General features: G+C 38.3%; 1 protein-coding gene across 1 annotated transcript in view; it reads right to left on the minus strand.

Moving 5' to 3' along the window:
- The window catches only part of ANKRD31 (ankyrin repeat domain 31), a 112,583-nt gene extending 87,105 nt beyond the window's left edge, over nt 1-25,478 (minus strand). The window contains exons 1-6 of the mRNA XM_090279319.1: nt 25,375-25,478; nt 19,587-19,663; nt 15,435-15,544; nt 10,102-10,142; nt 7,990-8,066; nt 987-1,030 (exon numbers count right to left, since the gene is read on the minus strand). Of these exons, the coding sequence (XP_090135445.1) occupies nt 987-1,030; nt 7,990-8,066; nt 10,102-10,142; nt 15,435-15,544; nt 19,587-19,663; nt 25,375-25,478 (453 nt within the window). The remainder of the gene's footprint in view (nt 1-986; nt 1,031-7,989; nt 8,067-10,101; nt 10,143-15,434; nt 15,545-19,586; nt 19,664-25,374) is intronic.
- Between the last annotated feature and the right edge of the window lie 1,953 nt (nt 25,479-27,431).

Here is a 27,431-nt window from a genome sequence, read left to right on the forward strand (position 1 = left end):
TGTGGACAAAGCCAGTCTTACAATCCTCTGATTCCCCATAGCACCAAGAAGAAAGCAAAGCCTAAACAAGAACTCAGTACATGGTTACTGATTAGTAACTGGAAGATGGGAAAGCACTATGTACAAGGAAATAGAAATGGAACAGAAGGCTTTTCTGCTACATCATCTCAGCAACTAGTCTGATAATAAGTTATATGTTTCTCCTCTAGATAAAAATTAAGAGACTTACAATGCTAGATAAGGAACACAGATCAAGAAAATACTCGTCGGCAGCCGTCCGTCTCGAGAGACGATGGTGTAGCTTCTTAAGAGTCTATCTGCACCGCCGAGAATGGCTGTGCAGTCCGACTCGGGAGTGACACGGTATCTGTCTCCTCCCGTGTTGAATCGACATCTTACGATGACGCTGGAGTGTCCTCTCCAGTGAAGCTGAAGCTACAGAGCCTGGGCAGGGTGATATGGAGGGTCTGCTGTTGCCCATGCAGCAGACCCCCCCTCTCTTCGCAGCTGAAGGGTCCAAGGGAAAGACGGAGTCAATACAGCTTGGCTTCAGGTGCGCCGCAGGAGTTGCCGGTGTTGACTACAACGTCAAACCGCCTTAGGGACTCCGGCTCCGGATTTTCTGTCGGGGTTTACTCCCTTAGCATTTCCCCTGAAGAGGTATGCCGCAAGGCAGCGGAGGTTTTTTGGAGTCAGAGTTTTCCTTCTCTGATGTGCCCTGACTGGAAGATCGAACCAGCGACACTTAGCTCGCAGGCCGACGCTCAATCCACTGAGCCAAACCAGCCAGGGTTAAGAAAATACTATTAAGGAAGAATAAATACTTGAAGGGGTTGTTAGACAAGAATAGATTTCTATCTATTGAAATGGCTTAGTCAGATTTCTATCTAGAAAAAGTCTAAATGGGCTTGAGACTTTAATAAACATAATTTTAAAAACATCTAAACCTATTATCTGCATAGCTAATCTCAGCTATGTAAACTAACCTTTTCTGGGAGTGGCAAAACTTCAGGATTTTCAGCCTTAGGTCCTAGAAGATAAGAACATATGTTTACATCCCAGTTTTATTAAAATACTAAAAATATACATACCCTCTCACTTGGCATTTCTTAATCACATAATTTGAAATGATTACCACAGACATTCATGTAACATTTCAAATATTTTATAAATATTATACCAATTTAATATAAAAGTATCATTATGTTGGCAATAAAGTTAATAAAAGAAAAATTTGCCATTCTTTAAAAATATTTTACATGAAGCCAAGTAAATTTATAATTATTTGGAATGAGTTCAGCTAAAAGCCAACCTTTCTATTTTGGCTGTTATTCTAAGTATTTGTAACTACATAAGGAAAAATCATATCTACTTTCTCAGTGTTATTATCTCTTCCATTATAGGTAATAGAATTTAAATGAATTTATGCTGTTAAGTTAAGCAAGAAAAGGAGTGCCCTATGTAGGAGCCAAAAGGAGTCAGAAGACTGTCTTCACACATTGTTGACCGGTCACAAAAACCTCATGTTTTCAAGCCCAAATGTTGTTGACCAATAACGAGTTAAGTCGTGATTGCATTTGCATTAGTTTATACAATTCATAAAACTGAGAGTAATATATAGGATTTTGTAAAAGTTTTCTTAATTGTGTTTGATTTTGTTTACTTTATTATAAAAAATTATTTTTCTAGATATGCCGGGTTTTATCACAGTTTTAGTATTGCAAAAATTTCAAATATGGTGTACTGTGACAGTGAAAATTTTTTCAATGAATTATATGCGGACGCTTTTTCTGACTGAGTGACTTTGAAGTACATAGCAGTGATGTGGAAGGTAAGTCTGTTGGAAGGTAGTTACGAATCTGATATTAGATCACCGAAACAGCAAAAAAGAAATGTGATAGAATCTGATAGTGAAAGTGATTTTGAATAAACGTGCATAGAAAATGACATTACACCAACCTTGGAGGATCCTACAAATATTTCTGGTGTAACTGTTGAACCTAGTGATCCACGGCATATCAGTGAAGTGATGGATTTATTTTATAACGATTTTTTAAATTCAATTGCTTCTCAAACCAATTTAGACCACCACCAAATGAAAAATCTTTATAAAACATCTGCTAAAACTTTACCACAGACAAAAGGTACCAGTAGTAATATGAAGAAGTTTCTCAGTTTATTGATATTGATGGGACAAACAAAATAATTACATTGGAGAGATTACTGGCAAATGGACCAGTATTCATAACAAAAAAGGTTATTAAAAGTTATATAGATTCTAAGAAGCACCAACAAACAATAGGAGTCACAAAAATGGGGAGACCGAGAAACAACCCCCCATCGAAAGGAAAGGTAGAGTCCCCAGAAAGAGTGCTAAATGAAACAGAGGGGAGGCAACTATCAGATATGGAATTGAAAGCACGGATTATGGAGAAGCTCAATGAGCTCAGCGGAAACTACAAAGAACTCCAGAAAAACTACAGTGAACTCCAGAAGAACTATAAGGAACTTACTGAGAATTATACCAGCATCAAAAAGGACATGGAAGCTATCAATAAGAGCCAGGAGGAAATGAAGAATACGATCTCTGAATTGAAGAACACAGTAGAAGGAATTAAAAACGGGCTAGAGGGAGCAGAAGATCGGATCAGCGAGCTGGAGGACAATGTAGACAAAAACTCACAGACAGTGCAACAAAATGAAAAAAGACTGAACAAGACTGAAGAGGTTCTAACACAGCTGCAGGACAACATGAAACGTAATAATATCCGTATCATAGGAATTCCAGAAGGAGAAGAAGAAGAGCAAGGGATAGAAAACCTCTTTGAAAAACTAATGACAGAAAACTTCCCTCACATGAGGAGAGAAAGAATCATGCAAATCCAGGAAGCACAGAGGGTCCCAATGAAGATGAACCCCAACAGGCCCACTTCAAGACACATCATAATTAAAATGCCAACATTCAAAGACAAAGAGAGAATCCTAAAAGCAGCAAGAGAGAAACAACTAATAACATACAAGGGAGCTCCAATAAGGCTATCATCAGATTTCTCAGCAGAAACACTACAAGCCAGAAGGGAATGGCAAAAAATATTCCAAGCAATGAAAAACAAAGGCCTACAACCAAGAATACTCTACCCAGCAAGGCTTTCATTCAAAATGGAAGGTGAAATAAGGAGTTTCCAAGACAAAAGAAGGCTACAAGAATACATCTCCACCAAACCAGCATTGCAAGAGATGCTAAAGGGTCTGCTTTAAGAAGATGAAGAAACAGAGAGACAGAGAGGAACACGAGTACAAAGGGGGAAAATGACAATGAATAAGTACTGAAAGAAAGAAGGAACTTCTACCATTTGCAACAACATGGATGGAACTAGAGAGAATTATGCTTAGCGAAATAAGCCAGGCAACAAAAGAAAATTACCTTATGCTGTCACCTGTTACAGGAAACTAATGAACAACACAAACAAATGAGCAAAATTGAACCAGAGGGCATAAGCCTACAATCTCATTACCTGAGTGATTGTCTGTACGTATAGGCCTCACTTAATCCTGTCTGCACTGCTGCCTCCTGAGACTCAATGGTTTGGCTGAACTAAGTGGCTGGGTTGGTGAAGAACGGGGTGGTCTGTGGGCTTCACTTTAAAACTGGTTTCTCTTTTCTATCCTAATGGCTTGGATAGAAAGAGCCCAGAGGCCTGAGAGGGGGGAAACCTAAAATATTTCCCTCAGTCCAAACTAAGTATAATGGGCAAAAGGGTTTTGGACAGGTGAGATGTACCTGGCACACCTTCCTCCAAAGAAGCCCTTCTTTTCCCTAATGTGGGACATTGAAAAATTAATACCTGTCTTTTGTCATCTAGTGGTTACGGATTGAATGATGTCCTTTTACCCTGTTGCCCCCAGAATACAACAAGGATGCCAGCCTGTCAAACCAAGCATGCCGTTGTCCAGAGACAGCCAACCAACCTGGAGTCTGCACGATCCTTCCCCTTGTGGGAAGGCCACCCTCCCCTCCACACCCCCACTCTTATTAGGGGTTTCTTGACCCACGGGTAGGTAGGACGACGACCATGTCCAGCTTGAAGCAGCTAGAGGAGCTCGAGACCTTCGTCCATTGTCCTTTATAAGATTGTAAAGGGTCTTAAGTCTGAGAGGGAGGGATTGTTATTTTTTATTGTTAAAATATTTAACTAATTAATTAATTAATTTTAAAAAAGAAGAAGAAGAATATATGAAAGGGTGAGGCGGGAGAGCTTGTATGTACGACCCATGGGCATGGACTTGGAGAGGGGATTGTTGGGGAAGGGGGGTGCTGGGCGGAGGGGAGCAAAGGGGAAAAAAAATTGGAACTATTGTAACAATATAATCAATAAAGTATACTTAAAAAAAGTTATATAGAAGACATGTGAAAACTTTCATTTCAATACATGATGTACAAATAAAATATACTGAAGTTTATTTAGATTGTTTCATTTTCATATTCAATTACGAAAAAATAGCCGGTGGTATGAGATAGCTTTTGTATAAAATTGCCGGTCAACAACAATTTAAATGTGACTTCCCCTTCACCATCAATTCCTCACCTGGTTTGCTGCCTCTGAAGTGAGCCAGCTGACAGCAATCCCCAGCAAGTTAATGAGGATCAAGAAAAAAGGTGTTTCTACTCCACTCCTCTTGCCTTCTACCTTCACCAGCAAGGCCCTGGCACTCTTAACTGATGTAGGTAGGAATTGAGGGCTCACTCGCATATGTTTGAGTCACTATTTTGGTTTCTTTTGATTAGTCAGTTTTTAGAGTTAGAGTACAAGGAAGTAGTTATCTGCTGAACCTCAGAATGCATCTTCACAAGAAAGACAGGTTTTTCATGGGGGAAAAACAAGCATATTGAGCTTATACGCTTACTGAGCTTTATAGCCTGCAAAAACTCATTATTATTATTATTATTATTATTTTGCTTCACTTTTACCATTTGATAACAAAAGGCTATGAAAATCAACTAGGAGGATTAATAGTATCACAGTATTCCAGTCCCTCACAGAACAATGAGCAAAAAGTATTAAGAGTAAAGCATTTTTTATCCTTTCAGTAGAGTTCTTTGTGTCAAGCAATAATCATACATTAAACTATATCTTGCTTCAAATTTTACATATCTTGTTGCTTAAAGTTTAATACCAATAAAGGAACATTTGAAGACAACAGATACATCTTCAATTATATTTGCAAGGAGAATTTTGTTTTAATAAACACTCAGATCCCTGGGGGTGTTAAGAGTTAAAAAAAAAAAAAAAAAGGTTTCATCCTCTTCCTTACTATCTGAATTGTAAAGAAAGAATCTTAAAGTCTTTTTTTTTCAATTTGGTCTTCTGAGAGCCATTAGTGCCTGTGGCTTTGGTATCCATGCACTCTGGCCACCCCAGTAGCATCATAAGGGCACTCATTGAAGTTCTGAGTCAGTTGTCATGATCAAAACTCAAACTACTGCTGACACGTTATCATGATCAAACCTCAAAGAAGAGAAAGAAATGCCCAAGGCATTCTGTCACCCATAACACCTCTCTCTCAAACTGTTCAAGACACACTGATTAAAAAGAGAAAAAGAGACTTCCAGCCAAGATGGAGGCCTAGAGAGACCTCCACAGGCATCTCCCTCCACTACCTCAAAACTAAAGACAACAAGAAGTTCCAGAAAATCAAGCTGCATGGAAGTCCAGCAAAGATATAAAGAAGAAATACTCATCCAGACAGGTAGGAAGAGCAGAGCCGAGGTGGAGAGGATGCAGCAGGCCGGCAGAAAGTGTAGTCAAACATTTAAAAAATCTAGAGGGACACCTGGGGAGTGCTCCCAGAACCAGACAAGACTGCACAGCTCACAGAACCAGGGAGAATCAAGCCTCATTGCTTCTGACTGTGCAAACCAGTGGGGGTTGGGGCAGAGGAAGAAATTGCCTGTCTCTCAGCAGAGTCCGCTTGTTTATAGGGCCCCCACAGTCCTAGAATGTCCGCAGACCACCCCCTCTGGGAACGATGGCCAGGACAACAGCTAGAGAGGCGCCAGTCCCATATGAAAGTGGGAAAAGTGCCTGGAAAAGGGGCGAGTGCTGGGCAAGCGGCATTGCACCTCTCCTCATTTTTTTCGATTCTTGTTTCCTCATTCTGCACTGGTTGACTGTTTTTATCTTCCTTATATTCCAAATCATAGATTTGAACCCCGGTTTCCTTCCCTTCACCATTGGTTTTGTGTAGATTTTCCTTCATTTCATTTAGCATAGCCTTCACTTCTTCTCTTATGCGTTTGCTGTACTCAAGCATATCTCTCAAGCCTGTGAGCATCTTTATCACCAGTGTTTTAAACTCTACATCTGTTAGGTTGGCTATCTCCTCGTCTGTTAGGTTAGCTATCTTCTCATCACTTAGTTCTCCCACTGAAACCTTGATCTGCTCCCTCTTTTGGGCCATACTTCTCTGTCTCCTCATTTTGACAGGCTCCTGTGTTTGTTTGCCTCTGTGTCTTAGGTAGTGCTGTCGCTCCTGTTATGTTGTAAGGGGCAGAGCCTTAGGTATTCGTTAGTGGAGGGTGACCCATTTTACCACGTTTTGGCGCTGTATGTCGGGGAGGGTCTGAGAAGAAACAATGTCGCTTGCTCAGCACTTGCTCCTTTTCCAGGCATTTCTCCTACTTCTGTATGGGACTGGTGCCTCTAGCTGTTTCCTTGGCTGTGGTTCCCAGAGTGGGTGGGTCTGCGGATGTTCTAGGACTGTGGGGGCCCTACAAACAAGTGGACTCTGCTCAGAGACCGACAGTTTCTGCCTCCACCCCAACCCCCACTGGTTTGTAGTCAGAAGCAATGAGGCTTGATTTACCTGGCGCTGGGACTGTGAGCTGCAAGGTCTGGTCAGGAGCTGGGAATGCTCCCCAGGTGTCATTCTCCACTTTTTAAAATGTGTGATTGTGCTTTCCGCCAGCCTGCCGCTGCTGCCGCTACCACTGCCACCACCACACCGCATCCTCTCCACCCAGGCTCCGCCCCTCCTACTTGTCTGGATGAGTATTTCTTCTTTATATCTTTGTTTGCTGGACTCCCATGCAGCTTGATTTTCTGGAACTTCTGGTTGTCTCTAGTTTTGAGGTAGTTGTATTCCTCCTTAGTTGTAGAGGGAGACCCAGCTGTCTGTGTAGGCCCCCGTCTTGGCCAGAAGTCCAGACCCATTCTAATAGCTTCATGTTCCCAGACAGATCAGCTTTCCTTTAAGGTTTCCTGGTCTATTTACCATTTGATACACTCACAGTATCCATATACCTAGGACACAGTAGGCTCAACAAACATTTGTTAAAATATAAATAAATAATATTACAGACCAAAATCTAGGCACTAAGAGTGCATGAAAGAATTAGTGATTGGCGTAAATGATACTGCTATTGTTGTGGTGGCAATAAAGTAGGAAAAGATAGAGCTTTAAAATCTAACCTTTTCATTTCAAGTTATCATGCTCTGGTGTCCTTTTATTATAATACCAGGTTTCAATGACCACCAAGAATATTTACTACACTGTCACACAACATGCATAATGTTCACCCTGGAGGAGTTACTAGGGGACACTTCAAAGATAAAGACAAAAAAAAAAAAATGATAAAGACAGCCATCCTCTAATACAGCTGAATCCTAGTTAAATGACCTGCATGGTTGTCTGTCAAGAAAAATATGACATACCTAATATTAAGAATGCTATGAACAAAGAAAAGATTGTTTTCAAATTTGAATCCTGAAATTACAAGTCAAAAGAGTAGACTGCATCTGAGGTGCTTCTCATATGGCAACTTTATGCAGCGTGATCCAAGGTGAACAGCAACACTGATTTCATATGTAAACATGTATTGTAACAATGTATATAGATTAGCCCAGTTGTAAATAAGTATATATCTAATTAGGCCTTGTATTTTTAGACTAAGAAAATTTACTTTCTATGATTTTATCCATGAAAACATACCTTGAACGCTTTCGTGGTTCAGTGAAAGTTCTGATTGTGGAAATGATGCAGTGAACACTGGACAATGTTTTATAGTTCTAAAACATAAACCAATTAATAAATAAATAAAAATTTTTAAATGGAAAGAAAAAAAACACTTTCTCAAATAAAATTTAAACGTTTTTCTTTAGAGGAATTTCAAAATAAGATAAGTTGTTTTTATTGCTACATCATTCCAATTACTTTTACAATTACTACCAACTTAACATTAATATTTCAAGTGGTTGCAAAAATGGAGGGAGCTAAAAAATTAATGGATGAACTTCAGGGGTGTAAACATGCTAAACTATATTTAGTTCTGAAAGCAACTTTGGAGATATCTGTCTACCAAATAGGGGTCGTCAGGTCAGGAAAAAAATTGGTCCTGACATATAGTTTGGCTATCTAAATCCTCAAATACACTGAAAGTTTGTCATTATAGTTTAAGATGCAAGTGGAAGTCACTAATGACATTATTCATAATTCTTGTATTTCACAGTAAGCACAGAAAAGGTAGGAAATCTCAAAGGGAAGAGGCTGAAGGCAAAATAAAAGTCATGCCTAATCTGCAGTTTTGATCATCTGCCCTAAGATTATTAAAAGTTCGTTGAAGAAAAGCAATCAGTTCTAACTTTTTTTCTCAATCTAATTTACTACACAATGCATTCAAGATATCTTCCTTTTTTTAAAAAGCCTCTATTTTCAGTTGTTTTAAGAGCAATTTTTATGCACCAGACATATCTACTTCAATTTTGAGCAAGAATAATAAAATTAAACATTCTCTCCTGTCTAAAAATAGATGTAATCAATATATGCTATCTTGGAAAAAAACTGCTCATATAAAATAATTTCTATGAAGCAAACAGAACTGAATGTTATTTTTTCCTCCCTAAATTGTGATTTTCTTTTTGAGAAGAACAAGCTGATTTACAACAAAATAAAATCATAGTTTGAGTCAATAACAGAATTTTTTCTCTTACTTAGAAAGGAGAACTTAAGGTGTAAGTCTAAAAATAGAGCAAACTTTCATTTAAATTATTAAAAAATAATTACTTATATTAGACAAGACTGAAAACAATGTACAAGTCTGATAGTAAACAATAATTAAATTCTAATACAGTTAAGTTATATAGTGAAACATGAGACCATTAAAATTCATGTTTGTAAAATGTTGAGGAAATAATTATGATAAACTATTACTTAAAATTTAAAAACAGGATACAAAACTATCTCCAGGATGACCCCAATTTTGTTGAAAATATGAACAAAAGCAAAAACATATAGAAAGCCTAAAGAAAATGTAACAAGATGTTAACAATGGTTCTCTCTGGGCAGTGACATCATGGATGCTATGTTAGTCTTCCTTAGTCTTTTCTTTTTTCTATTCTTAGATGAACTTACATTGCTGACATATCCAGTAAAAGGGTTTTCTTAAAACAGCAATTCTCAAAGCTTTTGATTCTGGACTCCTTTACACTCTTAAAAAAAGTTTCCCTTTATGTGGCTTATATTTATATTTACATATTAGAAATTAAAATGGAGAAATTTTTAAATAATCATTTATTTAAAGGTAACAGTAATAATTTAGTAACATTAATATATTTTATGAAAAACTATTATACTTTAAAATTGTTTCAAATTTTTACAAATCTCTAATTATGGCTTAATAGAAGACAGTTTCCATCTCTATCTGCTACTGCTTTCAATCTTTTGTCATATATTTTGTTTGCCATATGTAATAAAAATATGGTCTAACACCAACATGCAGTTGAAAAAGAAAAGAGCATTTTAGTAGCCTTTTTGGATAATTGCAGGTATTCTTTTTTGATATCCCACCAAAACTCTAATAACAATAGCTTCCTTAAAGGTTACTGAAAATATAAAAACTAAAACAAAAATCGATGAACTTTTTGTATTCTGTTACATGAAATAAAACTTACTGTTTGTAAAATAATATATATTTATGCTGCTTTTAAAGGGGCAATTATTCAAAATCACAATTCTAAAACACTTAAGAAAATAAAGGGTCATTTTAGATGTGCAAAATGACAAAAATATCTATAATATTATAAAGCCAAAAATTAGTATGCTTACTGTAACAGAGCTTGACTTTGTTCCATTTCATCTTGAGGTTGCTAGGAGAAAAAAAAAGAAAAGAAAAGCTAACCCAATGCAACCAAGTCTGTCTGTCTCCTTGGCTGAGGCCCACTTGGATTTCCACACAAGGATCACACAACAAGAAGCCCCAGTGGGGGCTTGTGTTTGAGTGCTGGGATATAGAGAAAGACTAACAGTGGAAAATGTTGGGGTCTATTTTTTAAGAGGGAGAAAGAAATATTTCCCTCCCCCTAAAGGTATATTTTCAGAGAATAAAAGTAAAAATTATGAGAACAACATGTGTCAATTTTTTTAATATAAAAATTATCTACAGATGTTTGAACACTTTGATTATATGGTCTATAGTCAAAAAAGAGGGGCAGGGAAAAGTTAAAGAAGGTATCTACTTTATTACCAATGAATTCCAATGAAGGTGAAAAAAAGAGAGACAAATATCAAATACTTCATTTTTCCTTCTTACCCTACTTTTACAAGAAGCCCAGAGCTGGCATATGGCTGCTTTACTACCTGATGTCCAACCTTTGAAAGATACATTCATTAATTCTTTAAGTCCTGTAAGGCAATTGTTCCAAGCTGGGTGATCATCAAAAATTCCTGGGTAACTTTAAAAAAGTAGAGATTCCTAAGTTCCACTCAAGTAAAGGTCTGAGAATCTATACATTTTTTAAAAGCTATCCAAATGAGTCTGATAATCAAGCATTTAAAATCACTGTTCTGGACTTCTGTAAAGATGGAGGCGTAGGTAGACATTTGACTCCTTGAGCAACCACAAGAAGAATTACAACTAACCTCAAAACAGATAACACCCAGAGCCACCAGAAAATCAAACTGTATGGAAGTCCTAAAACCAAGGATTTAAAGAAGCCACATTCATCCAGATGGGTAGGAGTGGTGGAGGTGCAGAGTTGGGGCAGAGAGGTTAAGACACAGTGTAGCATGGAGAGGCGATGGTGGCAGACAGGGCAGTCCCACATTCATGTGTGGTGGATAAAAATCAGGAGGGCTACCTTGGGAGCAAGCAATTCCAGCCCCAGGCCAGACTGCACAGCCCAGGGTTTCAGTGCCGGGAAGATAAAGCCCCATAACCTCTTGCTATAAAAACCAGTGGGGGTTGGGGTAGCAGAAGAAACTGCTAGTTTCTCAGGAGAGTCTGTGTAAAAGACCTTCATGCACTTACAAAGTATGAAAACCTACCCACTCTAGCATTCACAACCAGGGCAATAGCTGGAAAGGCGCCAATTGCATACAGGAAGTGGGTGAAGTGACTAGAAACAGTGCAAGTGCCGGGCAAACCTCCAGAAGCCAGGCAGTGGCATTGTCCCCTCTCCGAGCCCTCCTCCCACACACAGCCACAAAGGGGTGAAGTGGGTTGCCCCACTCTGGTGAATACCTAAGGCTCTGCCCCACAAAACTTACAGGAGCCCTAAGACAGGGAGTAAAAGAAGCACTACCTGAGACACTGAAACAAACACAGGGAGGCTGCCAAATTGAGTAGACAATGAAATGTGGACAAAATGAAAGAACAGAACAAAACCCCAGAAAAAGAACTAAACAAAATGGATCTATCCAGCCTATCAGACACCAAGTTCAAAACACTGGTGATAAGGATGCTTAGAGAATTCTCTGAGTATAGCAACAAAATAAAGGAAGAAATGAAGTTTACACTAAGTGAAATAAAGAAAAATCCATGGGGAACCAACAGTGAAGGGAAGGAAGCCAGAATTCAAATCAATGATTTGGAACAAAAGGAAGAAAAAAACATTCAACAAAAACAGAAAGAAGTAACAAGAATGCAACAAAAGAATGAGAAGAGGCTTAGGAACCTCTGGGACAACTTTAAACGTACCAATATCTGAATCATAAGAGTACCAGAAGGGGAAGAGGAAAAGCAAGAAATTAAAAACTTACAAGAAGTAATGAAAGAAAACTTCCCTAATTTGGCAAAGGAAATAGACATACAAGTCCAGGAAGCACAAAGAGTCCCAAACAAGTTGAACCCAAAGAGTACCACCCCAAGACACATAATAATTAAAATGCCAAAGGTTCAAGATAAAGAATCTTAAAAACAGCAAAAGAAAAGCAGAGAGTTATCTACAAAGGAGTTCCCATAAGACTAGCATCTGATTTCTCAAAGGAAACTTTGCAGGCAAGAAAGGACTTGCAAGAAGTATTCAAAGTGATGAAAAGCAGACTTTCAGCCACAACGGAGGCCTAGATAGACATGCTACGTCTCCCTCCACAACTTTGAAGAAATTCAATCTCAAAACTAGAGACAACCTGAAGTTCCAGAAAATCGAGCTGCACGGAAGTCCAACAAACTAAGATATAAAGAAGAAATCCTCAGCCGGACAGGTAGGAGGGGTGGAGCCCGGGCAAAGAGGAAGCAGGCTGGCAGAAAGTGCACACACATTTTAAAAAGTAGGGAGGGACACCTGCGGAGCTATCTCAGGACCAGACCAGACTGCGCAGCTCACGGTTCTAGCACTGGGGAAAACAAAGTCTCATTGCTTCTGACTGTGAAAAACAGTGGGGGCTGGGACGGAGGCAGAAACTGCCAGTCTCTCAGAAGAGTCAGCTTGTTTAAAGCCCCCTCCCCATGGTCCTAGAACATCCACAGACCCATCCACTCTGGGGACAATGGCCAGGGCGATGTCTAGAGGGGCATCAATCCCATACAGGAACTGGGATAAGTGCCTGGGAAAGGGGTGAGCCCTAAGTATGCGGCATCGTTCCCTCTAAGACCCCTCTACTACATACAGCGCCACAACGTGGTGAAACGGGTCGCCCCATACTGATGAATACCCAAGGCTCCACCCCTTACAATGTAACAGGTGTGACAGCTCTACTAAGACACAGAGGCAAACAAACACAGGAGCCTGTCAAGATGAAGAGACAGAAGTATGGCCCAAAAGAGGGAACAGATCAAGGTTCCAGTGGGAGAACTAAGCAATGAGGAGATAGCCAACCTAATAGACATAAAGTTCAAAACACTGGTGGCAAAGATGTTCACAGATCTGACAGATATGCTTGAGTAGGGCAAACGCAGAAAGGAAGAAGTGAAGGCTATGCTAAGTGAAACAAAGGAAAATCCACACAAAACAAATGGTGAAGGGAAGGAAAACAAGGTTCCAAGCAATGATTTGGAATACAAGGAAGAAAAAAAACAGTCAACCAGTACAGGATGAGGAAACAAGAATTGAAGAATATGAAGAGAGGCTTTGAAACCTCTAGGATAACTTTAAAAGTGCCAACATATGAATCATAGGAGTGCCAGAAGAAGAGGAAGAGGAAGAAATTGAAAGCTTATGTGAAAAAATAATGAAGGAAAACTTCCCAAATTTGGTGAAGGAAGTAGACATATAAGTCCAGGAAGCACAGAGTCCCAAACAAAGTAGTCCCGAAGAGGACCATATCAAGACACGTCAAAATTAAAATCATAATTAAAATGACAAAGGTTAAAGATAAAGAGAGAATCTTAAAAGCAGCAAGAGAAAAGCAGAGAGTTACCTCCAAAGGAGTACCTATAAGACTATCAGCTGATTTCTCAAAAGAAAGTTTGCAGGCAAGAAGGGACTGGCAAGAAGTATTCAATGTGATGAAAAGCAAGGACCTACAACCAAGATTACTCTATTAAGCAAAGCTATCATTTAGAATGGAAGGGCAGATATAAAGTGCTTCCTAGACAAGGTGAAGCTAAAGGAGTTCATCATCACCAAGCCATCATTATATGAAATGTTAAAGTTACTTATGTAAGAAAAAGAAGATCCAAACTATGAACTTTAAAATGACAACAAACTCACAACTACCAACAACTGAATCTAAAAAATAAAAACAAAATACAACTAAAAACAAAAACAAAAAGAGATGAAAAGGAAGGACCTACAACCAAGATTACTGTATCCAGTAAAGCTATCATTTAGAATGGAAGGGCTGATAAAGTGCTTCCCAGACAAGGTAAAGCTAAAGGAATTCATCATCACCAAGCCATTATTACATGAAATGTTAAAGTTACTTATGTAAGAAAAAGAAGATCCAAACTATGAACTTTAAAATGACAACAAACTCACAACTACCAACAACTGAATCTAAAAAAAAAAACCTAAGCAAACAACCAGAATAGGAACAGAATCATAGGTATGGGGATCATTTGGCGGGTTATCACCTGGGAGGGAGAAGAGGGAGAATGGGGGAAAAGGTGCAGGGTTTAAGAAGCATAATTGGTAGGTTACAAAAGAGACAGGGATGTTAAGGATAGTATAGGAAATGGAGAAGCTGAAGAACTTACATGCACGACCCATGGACATGAACTAAGGGACGACTGCTGGAGGGAAGGGGGGGTAATGGGCAGAGGCGGTAAACGTGGAAGAACTGGGACAACTGTAATAGCATCATCAAAATAATATACTTAAAAATTTTTTAAATCACTGTTTTGAATTATAATATTTGCATAGTAAATGCTTCTCAAACTGAAAAAAAATTCCATTTCAGAGTTACTAAAACTAAAGGAAAATATGTCTTTTTCTTAACTCAGAAATTGCAGAACTGATTTTTAAGCAAATTATTTGAAACTAAATATAGACTTTTCAGCTTCAAGAAAAAATATTTGATACTAAAATGTACTTTTAATCAGAGATTATTCAAGTGATACACCTTTCTAGGTACAGTATTAAATAGATCCTCATGGTCTACTCTTTGGAAGTGTGGTCAATTTCTGCTATTAAAATATATCTTCCTTTCCATTCCTTAAGACTTTGTAGGTATCTGGTTAGCTAACTTATTTATGCTAAGGTGCTAACTAAATCACTCCTTACCTTTCCACAAAGTGATTATATTACAAAAAAACAATTAAAAATATGTGTATATAAGTGTGTGCACACACACATGCACACACACACAGGACAACAGAAAAGCCTTTTGGTGGTCCATACCTCTAGTTATTTCACACCAACTAGTATCTTCTTCACAAATTTAAGATGACCTCTGATGTACAATGAGATGAAAACTGTAATTATTATATCCTAATTTAACCTATTTTAACATTCTGCTCCTCTCACTTCCACATCTCTACTAGAAAGTGAGAAAAATAAAGGAAAGAGGGAAAAGGAAATATTTTAACATCTTCTCCTAAAAGATCTCTTTCAACAATTTGTAGCCAAGAAGAAGAATGACTAGCTAAGAAAGGTAAAAAATTGAACATGAGAAGCAGCAAAACAACAGATGAAAAGAATTAATCATTAGTAATATGCCACTCTTTGAAACAGCATTTCCAATTTTTAATAAGTATGTACTTAATCAATATGCTGACACACCTGTAAGACTGCATCCTCACTAAGAACAGGCATCATCTTCTTTTTACTTAGCTGTTCTTGTGGATCCTCTCTGAGCTTGAACCTAAGTTGAATCTCAGGAGAATGTATGCCTAGAATGAGATATAATCTTAAATCACTCATAACAGTTTTATTGCTCTGAGATAGTAAAAATGTAATTAAAGATCATTTTGTAAATTCTAATTTCCTAATAGCCAATTTTATGTGTTATGATTGTTCTTAAGATTTTATTTATTTATTTTTAGAGAGAGGGGAAGGAAGGGAGATAGAGAGAGAAACATCAATGTGTGGTTGCCTCTTGCATGCCTCCATCTTGGGACCTGGCCTGCAACCCAGGCATGTGCCCTGACTGGGAATCGGAACAGTGACACTTTGGTTCATACGCCAGCACTCAATCCACTGAGCCACACGAGCCAGGGCGTGTTATGGTTTTTAACTTATTAATTATAAAGAAACACATACAGTACATTGAATAAAATAACACTTGATATTTCCTTTTTCAGGATGAATAATGAAAAGGATATCTATTATATGTATTTATATAGACTTAAATCCCACTAGAAAGAATACTGTCTTTCTAAAAACCCATCATGTTAGCCATGGCTGGGGTGGCTCGGTGAAGCGCTGGCCTGGAACTGAAAGGTCGGCGGTTCGATTCCCAGTCAGGGCACATGCCTGGGTTGCAAGCCAGGTCCCCAGTTGGTGGCGTGCCAGGGGCAACCATGTATCTCTCACACATTGAAGTTTATCTTCCTCTCCTTCTCCCTCCCTTCTCCTCTCTCTAAAAAAGGAAATAAATATTTTTTAAAAAACCCATCATGTTAGTATATAATTCAAGAAAAGCCAGAGTTTCTGTTGCAAGATGGCAAATTTAGTCCATATTTTAACTTTCTTCCCTTCCCAGTTTCTAAAAAGAAACCAAAGAAATGATTACTTTTTAAAATCTTAAGTACCAATGGTAAAAAAAGGAAATTATTAAAATGGATTCAAGGGAAATCAAATATTAGTAAACAGCATGTCATTCAACATGGGTAAAAGGAGGGGCTCCTTCAGAAGTAATTATGTAGATTTCTTCCATTAGAATCTCTGAAAACCACCTGGCTCAGAGCAAATCCCACCAAGAAAAGATGGAACAGGCTAAATTAGAAGTTCACAGTGGGTAGTCTAATACTTCACTAAGCTTGCTGTTTGTACCAAAGAAGGTATTCTGTGTAGGAGGATATCTTCCTGACCAGATATAGAAATGTACTAAAAGCTTAAGTTGGTAAAATAATGTAATGATGGCACAGAAGTAGAAATAGTCAAAAAGATCAATGAAACAAAAGTTAGAAACAGACATATATATCTAGGAATTTAATATGTAACACTAATGATATTTTAAACAGTAGCACCAAGATGAGTTATTAAGTAACTAATATTGGGAATGTTGCTTAACCATTTGAAAAAATGAATTTAGAGAACTGCCTTCCCATATGTCAAAATATTCCAAAGAGATTAACTGTAAAAGCTATAAATACAATAAGTGGAAATAAAGGTAAAAGAAAGTATCTTTATAATCTTGATTGTAGGTAAACTATTTCTAAAGTTGAAAGAGTAAACCCTAAAAGACCAACAAATTTTACTATATATTGATAAAGTTAAAACTTTTGCAAAACAAAATATATTATGAATAACATTAAAACATAACTAGGTAACTGGGTAAAACTATTTACAACATATATGACAAACTTTTATTATCTTTAATATGTAAAATGCTCTTATAAATCAATGATTAAATGAGAATAATTAGGAGACAGGGCAATTCACACCAAAAAAACCTATGAATAGTCAGTATTACTATATGCCTAAATATTCCCAAAAATGCAAATTAAAATAATAAGATGCTTTTTATTTACCAATTTTGCAAAGACTGAATATGTCCTGTGTTGGATACAGAGGAAAAAAGCAATCTTGTATTAGGGGGCAATATACAAGGTCTGTCTGGAAAAAGTCCAGCATTGTTAATATAATGATAATAGTTTGCATGACATCTATGTAACCTGGCAGCCAAGGAGAGTGTCCTGGAGCACAAATACATGAACAATGATGACTTCACTGTACTACTCAGTGGGGGCAGTAGACGCCACTGAGTGAGCATGTGTATTGTGTGGCTGTCACATACAAAATGACTAAAACAACGAATCTGCATCAAATTTTGCATTAAGCTTGAGCATTCCTCCACGGAAACTATTCAGATGATTCAGAAGGCCACGGCTATGGGCAACTGGTGATTGGCAGCTTCATCACAACAACATGCCCATTTGTACATCATGTCTTGTGCAAAGTTTTTTAGTAAAACATCAAATCACCCAGGTGACTCCCCCACCACCCCTACAGCCCAGATTTGGCACACTGCAACTTCTGGCTTTTCGCAAAACTAAAATCACCTTTTAAAGGGTAATTTCAGACCATCAGTGCGATTCTGGAAACTACCACAGGGCAGCTGCTGTTGATTGGGAGAACTGTGTGAGGTCCCAAGGTGCCTACTCTGAAGGGGACTGGGGCATTATTGTCCTATGTACAATGTTCTTATATCTTGTCTCTTCTTCAATAAATGTCTCTATTTTTCGTATTACATGCCTGGATACCTTCTGGGCAGACCTTGTATGTCAGATCCTTTAAAATCAAAATACATTCTTTAAAAGCAAATCTAATTTTAGCTAGTTATTTATTCTAAAGAAATAATCAACAAAGTAGGCAAAGGTATAAGCATTAGAATATTCATATTTGTTATACTGAGAAACATCAAAAATATAATCAATTCATTAAGTTAGGGTACACTCATCCAAAATAGCTTTTAGCAATTTAAAAGGTTGAGGTAGATCAATATAACAAGGAAAGAAATATAGTATGTAGTACAATGCCAATTATGAAAAGAAGTATTTATATTGGCATACAAAAGTCTAGAAGGATATATAAATACTAAATGCTGGCATTGCTGGGAGTAGAAGTATAGGGAAGAATATTAGATAGCATCTTTGCATCTTTTGTTTTCCACATAATATAATTATGTATTTTAAAAATATTTAATACTTTTTTAATAATTAGCAAAAATAACAAAGGCCTATTCATTTAGAAAAGGAAGGAAAAGAAAAACTTGGTTGGACTATTAAATAGTCTTTTTCCTATTGGCATGTTACACATCAAAGAATATATTCTGGAGACCAATATTACATACTGTCCTTTTCAACTACAAATAAGAAAAATCACTCCAAGATGAAACTGTAACTTGCCACTGGGGTATCAGGTGAGGTAATATGCAGTGAAAAGACTTTGTAAACTATAACACAAAGATCTTCATGACGTTTAGGAAATTTTCCATCTATATTACACCTATTTCCAGACAGCCTCCAAACGAAAAGTGCTCACAGGAAGAAATAATAAAAGGAACTAACCTACCATTTAAACAGCGACTGCAGAATTGATCTTTTTGTATAGTAACTATTAGTGATAGACTTTTCTAGACACATTTTTTAAATTGATCTAGAATGACTCAGAAAGTATGGATAACTGGTGGGTGAAAGGTACTTTTTAAAAACAGATATGTAACTAGACTTACTGTGTGACTATGTTAGACATCTGTAACAGACTATGTTAACTAGACTTATTGTGGTGATCATTTCACAAAATATATAAATATTGAATCATTATTGTGTACACCTGAAAATAATGTGATTTATATGTCAATTATACCTCATTAAAAAAAAAAAAATAAAATAAATATAAGTAAAAATATATACTAAGGATATCTATAACTCAATTTTGTCTGAAAGAATCAGACTGGTTATTAAAAAGTACCATTTACTTTTGCAAACAGGCAGCTTCTAAGGTTAAGCTGGGGTAGGGGAGAAGAGCTATCCAAGTACCACTTCCATATCTCTGTCATCCTCTTTAGGAGTTGTAAACATCTTCCAAAAGTTACAATGCCCATTGTTGTCCTCATAGTAATAGACATTAGGGTCTATTACAGATGCCTAAAAGAAACTAACTCTGTGTAAAGTTAAAGAACAAGACTAAATATAAAAGGAGGCAGTACCAGAATAACAACACCTGGGAAATTAAAGGGACTACTTGGTGAAAAGAATTATTTCTCACCTTTGCATGTTCCACTTATATCAGGATGGAGACCGAACTCAGATCTAAAAGACGCATCTTGATCAAAAAGCAGCAACCTTTCAAATACCAAAATGAAGGTACGGTTGTTATCATGTTTCTTAAACAAAGATTAACAATTTAACTGTCAGATTTTTTTTAAACAGTTTACTGTCAATTTTATTTTGTATTGGTTTCAGTTGTACAGCTGAGTAGTTAGACAATCATATACTTTACAAAGTGTTCCCCTCAGTATTTCCAGTAACCACCTGGCACCACACATTGTTACTGCAATATGACTGACTATATTCCCTATGCTGTACTCCCAGGACTATTTTGTAACTACCAATCTGTACTTCCTAATCCATTCACCCAGTCCCCTAACTTGCTCCCCTCTGGCAACCATCTGTGTCTGTAAGTCTGTTTCAATTTTGTTTGTTAATTTATTTTGTTCTTTAGATTCCACATATAAGTAAAATCATATGGTATATGTGTATCTTTGACTGACTTCACTGAGTATAATGCCCTCTAGGTCCACCCATGCTGTTGCGACAACACACTACCCCATTAAAAAAGATCTGAACAGACATTTCTCCAAAGAGGACATACAGATTGCCAATAGACATATGAAAAAATGCTCAACATGTCACTAATTGTCAAAGAAATGAAAATTAACACCACAATGAAATATCACCTCACACCTGTCAGAATGGCTCTTATCAATAAATCCACAAATGGTTAAGTGTTGGAGAGGATGTGGAGAAAAGGGAACCCCAGTGCACTGTTGGTGGGAATGCAGACTGGTGTAGCCACTGTGTAAAACATTATGGAGTTTCCTCAAAAAATTAAAAATGAAACTATGTTATGGCCCAGCAATTCTACTTCTGGGGATTTATCTGAAGAAACCTGAAACATTAATTTGAAAGAACATGTGCACCCCTATGTTCATTGCAGCATTATTTACAATAGCCAAGATCTGAAAACAGCTCAACTGTCCATCAATAGATGAGTGGATAAAAAAATGGTGGTGCAAACATACAGTGGAATACTACTTGGCCATAAAAAATAAAACCTTAACTGTCATTTTTATTATATCTAAAATTTTATTATATGCTAAAATTCTCAGTTATACCATTGTTAATATGTTGAGATGCTCCTTCTGAAGTTAGGTTACAAAAAGACAATGGCTTTCATCTTGTCTCCCTCTCTATTTTCTTGCTTCTTTCCTCTCATAGAAGTTTTCTCACCATGTTGTAAAATGCCCTGTGGAGAAGCCTGTGTGGTAAGAAGGTAAGGGAGGCTTCAAATAACAGAAATGAACTAAGGCCAGAAAGGAGCTGATTCTTAAAACCACCATGTAGAAAGTGGTTCCTTCTCATGAAGCCTTGAGATGAATTCAGCCTTGGAAGTCCCTGAGCATGACCTAAGCCACTCCTGGATTCCTGACCCACAGAAACTACAAGTTGATAAATGTTTATTGTTTTAAGATGCTAAGTTTTGAAAATTGTTACACAGCAATGAAAAACTAATAAACAGAACTAGTCACATTTCCCCAAATGTCTCTATTTACAGTTGTTTGGTCAAATCAGGATCCAAATAAGTTGCACACATTAAATTTAATTGCTCTGTCATTTAAGTCATGCCAAGGCTTTGATTCATAAAATAAAATTAAAATATCCTTTCAGTATAACAATTCTAAAAGTAATACTACATGGCACCCTTCTGTTTTAATATTGGAGTGGCTACTATTTGGACATACATCCTGAACAAAAATGTTGCTATCTTTAACTAATTTAATATGATTAATTCCTTGGTTCCTTATGCTTTGCTTTTTGGTCCTCCGTTCCCCAAGTGTATCCTTTGTAACATATATATTCTATCTAAACTATTCACATGAAGTCAGTGTTAGAATTAACACCCACCTTATAGAATAATTAGGCTGAATTAGCCTTTTACTACATGCAATTATAATGTTCAGAGTACATGATTTGACCTGAACATATACACAAATCCATGTAACAATGAACTGACTTAGAAGGTGGTTCTGTTTAAATGTAACGTTATCAAACAGTGTGTTAACATTACCAGAGGCTGAGACAGAAAATAAGGATTGAATAAAAGTTCCCAGCCACACAGATGAGAAAAAATGAATCCTGTCACTTAGAAAACAAATTACGAGCAAACAAAACCTTGTTAATCAGTAACCTGAATATTTACAGATTAGTAGCAATAATACTGAGCCACAGAAAAATGACTGGATGCATTTCAGGACACTCCTTCCAGAGGGAGGGCTAGGACCAAGTCCAGGCTCTCAAAGAGTGAGACACAGTTAACACCTGGTATCCTAATTCTTTGACAGCCTTGCCTCTTCTAGTCCCCCAGGTTACGAAACCCTTTCTCAGTTCTTAGCAAAATGACCTCGGATAGTTGGAGCATTTAAGGATTATTTAGTGATGTGAAACTGAATCATGTTTTGCCTGCTGGGGATCTCTGCTCTACTAGATGTGTTCCTCATTCCCATCTAAACTGGGAGCTTGTGCATGAAAAACAGCCAGAATGGTCTGCATACAAGTAATTGAAGATGAGGGGGAAAAGCAAAAAACAATGGCACTCAGCTCCAATAAAAAGAACACTAATTTTTAAACCCGGGCTATGAAGTCTGAAAGAATGTTTCTATGGCACTGCAAAGAAGCATTTTAAAATAAATCAAAGGGAAAACCAAAAGATGGCCAGCCAAAATAGAGTGAACCATCTGTATAGCTTATTTCTCTACTTATTACAACTAAAAACTGGTAGAATATTTTTTTGAAAGCTACCTAACTGAACAGTAAACAATAACAGGTAGATTGGAGACTGAAGTCAAAATTTATATAACAACCTTGTATTAGTGAGTTTCAAGTCTGTTTTGTTTTTTGGTGTCCAGCTTTAACCCAATGCTTAATCCCAGAACTGCACAGTGGGCACAGAGAGCAACAATTCCGGAAGAAACTTTCTATCTCTGTCCAGAAGACTAGGGAAAGGAACCCCTGAATGCCAGAAAGTGTGTGGGGAAATCCTAGGTTTTCTTTATTAGTTTTCACTCCCTAGCCTCAGAGCCATACTGTTACCAACAGTGGCAGCTTGGGCACTTAAAACCCGTGAAAACCCTCCTCTTCAGCTAAAGAAACCAAAGGCATACACTGAAGAATATGGAGAGAATCCCTTTTATTTTCTTCTCTCCCTTAACACTTTGCCCCAAAGGTGGCCCCAGTGCAGGGACTTGCTCTATAGTGAGAAAGCTAACGCTCTTAGAGAAATATGCCTTTTTGGTCATATGAACCAGCATGTGGGGAGAGGACGAAAGGGTGCATGAGAATCCTGCAGAAAAGAGGGCAGCAAAGAGGAATCATCTACTTCTGTATATGATCCAACAGTAAGTCCCAAGCTCAACACTGAGCTGTCGCACAGCAGATTCAAAGAGCATAACAAAGGCTTAGAGAACTGAACAATGATAATAACTACTGCCCATGTTCCAGATTAACTCCTGAGTGATACATGAGCCAGAGAAACTCAATCAGCATAGTAAGGGCTCTGAAAATTGAACTGATGTAATCATCACCTACACAATGCAAAACACAATGTGCAGTCAGAACCTAATCAGATTGATTGCCTGTCACAACAAACAAAAAACAAAATCCTCTAGAGGATTTTAATAGGACCAAGAGTCAAGAACATAATATTCAAAATATACAGGATATAATTCAGAATTACTCAACATGCAAAGAACAGGAAAATCTGACTAATATTTGAGATAAAATATAATTAACAGATGCGCCCCACCCAGACATTGGAATTACAAAGACTTTAAAGCAGCTATTATAATCGTTATTTATGAGATAAAGTTGAACACATCAGATGGATGAAAACATTGATGTTCTCAGCAGAGAAATAAAAACTATGAAAGAGAATCAGATGAAAATGCAAAATTCACTGGATGTGCTCAACAACACAACAGAGATGACAAAGGATAGAGTAAATAAACCTGAAGACAGAGCAAAAGAAATTATCCAGTCTGAAGAATTGAGAGAATGAATAAAGCCTCAGGCATCTGGGAGGCCATATCAAAAACTCTAACATTTATGTCATTTAAAGTCCCAGAAGAAGAGAAGAAATTGGTACAGAAAAAAATATATGAAGAAATCATTATAGAAAAAACTTCCCAAGTTTGGTGAAAGACATAAATTTACAGATTCAAGAAGATCAGTGAACCCTAAACAGGAAAAACACAAAGAAAACCATGCCCAGGCACATCATATAATCAATCTGCTAAGAACCAAAGATAAGGGGGAAAAAAGAAAGCAGACAAAAAGATGATATATCTCATATATAGAAATAGTGATTTAAATTGGAGGGGGGGCTTGACTACAAAGGAGTAGCCAAAGGGAGTTTTTTTGGAGTGATGAAACTGTTCTGGATCTTGATCGTGGTGGTGGTCGTAACATTCCATGGATTAGTCAAAATCTTCCCTCGACACTGACCAGAGCAAATATTCCTGGGTACGTACACCTAAGTAAGCCAGAAGCCTGGGTATCATTCTCCACATCTAATTAACCACCATCTCCTGCCACATGTATTTTTTACAGACGTCTCGAGTTTGCTCTTTTCCTTCCATTCACACTGTTTATTCCTCACTGAGCTCTCATCATCCCCGTCTGTTAATACTTTATTCCCAAAACTAACCTCCATCGCCTTGCTTTGCAAAAGGTGATCCCTTCTCTGACAGTAGCACCCACCTTCTCTGACAGTACCAACTTAAACCTGGATGCGTGTTAGAAATGCAGAGCCTCAAACGGCCCCAGAGAACTCCTGATTGGAACCCACAGTGTGACAGAATTCCTCAGTGATTTATAAGGGCATTAAAACTTGGAAAGCCCTAGCATGCTAGAACAAACAAAAACCTGATTAGGCTGCTCCTGCACTTAACATCTCACAAGCACCCTACCTGGACAGAGCAGGGTATATGAGGCCTTCCAAGACCTTGCCCTACCTTCCTCTCCAAGCCTGTCTTCAGGACTCCCCACCTCCCCCTCAGCACTTCAGCGGGACTTACACTGGACACTCCAATACAGGTAACACAGCGCTCTGTCCCACCTCTACACCTTGACTCATGCACCTCCCTGGGCCTAGAATAGCTCCTGTTCCTCACCTGGCTAATTTCTAACCCATCTTCAAGGCTCTACTCAGAAGTCGACCCTAACAAACTCTGAAGGCCATCTAGGTTGAGATACATGTCCCTCTGTGCCCCTTCGAAACCAGCCTGGGGACACTTCCATGCCCGGACTTCCCATATCACACTGAAATTACCTGCTTACCTGTGTTTTCTGGCCTAAAGGTTTCTGAAAGGCAGGGGCCTCATTTCTTCCATCTCTTCCCTGAAGCTAGCACTGAAAACTGTATTTTCAGGAAGGTTTTGATGAACTAAACTATCAATTTTATTCTTACAAAATTACCTGTTGCTAACTTGATAGTAACCAGTTCTTCCATGACACATTCTTTTCCTGAGAAAAACTGTTAATCATCTCCTAGACCTGAGTTACCAGCTGATGCCATAAAGCCGTCTACTATAAAGCTCATTTTGTCCTAAATTGGGGGGTTGTGGCCTTGTTTATTTACACGTTCTTAGCTCGGGCCTGGCTACCTTACAACATGTACGTTCAACTGGTAACAATTTCTACCCATATTTGAGAAGGCCACTCGCGCCTGTGTCCAGGCCCAACAACGGTCACTTTCTCCCAGCGCTAAGGATGGGCACCTTCTCCAGGGCAGCTCCTCTTCTTCCAGGTCACTCTCCGGCACCGACCCCTCTATCACGGTTTCATCGCTGTCCCAGTCTGGATCCTGGGCGCCTTCCTCCATCTTCACCTCACACTCGAAGTCTTATTTTCCTCCCCAACTCTCCCCTTCCTGCAAAAACAAACAAAACGCTCTGAGCGCTGGGATAAGTTGTGAGTTAAAAATAAAATTCCTGGCGGGGCCGGCCCTTGCATTGGGGGTTGAAGGGACTGAGGACCACGAGGGCCGTCGTGGGATAGACGGTCTCGCGGCACGCTGTCGCCGGCAGGGGGAGCAGTGCACCAGACGTCGGAGCAGCGTGGCGAGCGCGGCCCCGCCCCCACACTCCCTCGCAGGCTCCCCGGGCCGGAAGTGGCCGGTAGAGCTCGCCCACGAGCTCTGGCTTTCCGGGTTGTGTTGGGCGTGGCCCGCTGTCGCACAGCTTCCGGATCCTAGCTGCATCCTGTTAGTTTACTGGGCGGCTGGGCCAGCGAGGACCAGGGAAGGGGAGGTCCCGCGGGCAGAATGCAGGCCGAACTCGCCTAACGCCGTTGGCAGGCAGGGCGTTCTGGAGTGCATCACCTGCAGTGCACCTGATACTCGTGAGACCCCGACCCGGAAAGAACTGTCACTTCCTGCCGGACCCAGCAGCCCGGCTCTCGGTTCTACATTCTGAAGTCAGAATGTTACCTTACATCTAAATGTGTTTTTGCAGTCCTCGAGAAACTGCCTTTGTCCTTAATCCCTGTGACATCCCCTCCCCAAGTGTATCCTGAGGTAGGCAGAACAAACGTATTTCTCAGAAGTCTTTAGGGCGTCAACTAATCTAATTGGTGTGTATTGTAGTATTTGTATTTTAACCTGAACTCTTTGGTCACTCTGTAATATAGATTGCATAGGAAAGGCAGGATAAATACTTTCTTATTCCCATTTATTAATTTTTAGAATAACAGTGGAGCCTAGCCAGTTGTTATTCTTAAATGAATCTCTAGGTTTTTATATATTTGCTATATTTTAATCTATGGAAGTTTTTAGTTGAACGTAATTCAAAACAAAGCCAAGTGAGCTCCACCTGCCAAATGAGAGGAAGATTCAGAATAAGACAGAACCCCTTCTGTATAGCAAGTGTTTAATTCACCTTGGAATTCCCAGCATCTAACACGTATTGGGTCTAAAGACTTGTGAGAAAATGGGTGGAACTAGGGCTTTCTGACTCCCCGATTCACTGCTCTTTTAAATACATGGAGTGGTTTTATCATTATTATTATTTTACTATTTAGATTTGTTTTGTTTTTTTCAAAAAAATGTCTACATCTGAGAAAATGAAGGTTGTTTTGGAAAATTATTTTAAAATATAGAGTATTTGGTAAAACACTTTATATAACTTTATTTGGGGGATATTATTTAGATGGAAAATAGATGTTGGGGGGATTTACTCTCAGAGGTTCATGTTGTGCAATACGATAATTCCAATCTTCTATGAAAGTCTCATCTCTCAATTCTGGAAACTAAGGTAACACTGAGAGGTTATAAATGACTTGAAGCTATAGGCAGGAAATAATTTTAATTATAAAGCAATATATATTGTATAACCACAAAAAATAAGACTTCCAAAATCCACTCTTTTAAACAAGTCTGACTACATTGTACCTTGTACATACTCTGCTTCCTAGTGCTCAAGCCTCATTTCATACCACACTCCCATTACTCCCCAACTCCAGGCACACAGGCCTCCTGCCTGTACTTCTCTCATGTCTCAGAGCCTTTGGACCTATGTTTATGCCTAAGGTCAACATCGTCTCCTCAGAGAGGCCTTCTTTAACCATATTCTCTATCTCAGCAACCTATTTTCTTCTTTCAGGTACACATCACTCTCTGAGTTATCTCATTAATCTATATACTCGTTTATTGTCCGCCTCGTTATTAAAAGGCAGGGCCAATAAGGGAAGGGCCCTTAAAATGGGAGCTGTAGGTGGAGAAAAGGTAATTTGCAAGCAGTAGCTCAAATCTTTAAAGTATAATTTAAATAAATACATA

The sequence above is a fragment of the Furipterus horrens genome, unplaced genomic scaffold, assembly GCF_987537825.1.
Source record: "Furipterus horrens unplaced genomic scaffold, mFurHor1.1.pri manual_scaffold_5, whole genome shotgun sequence".
NCBI lineage: Eukaryota > Metazoa > Chordata > Mammalia > Chiroptera > Furipteridae > Furipterus > Furipterus horrens.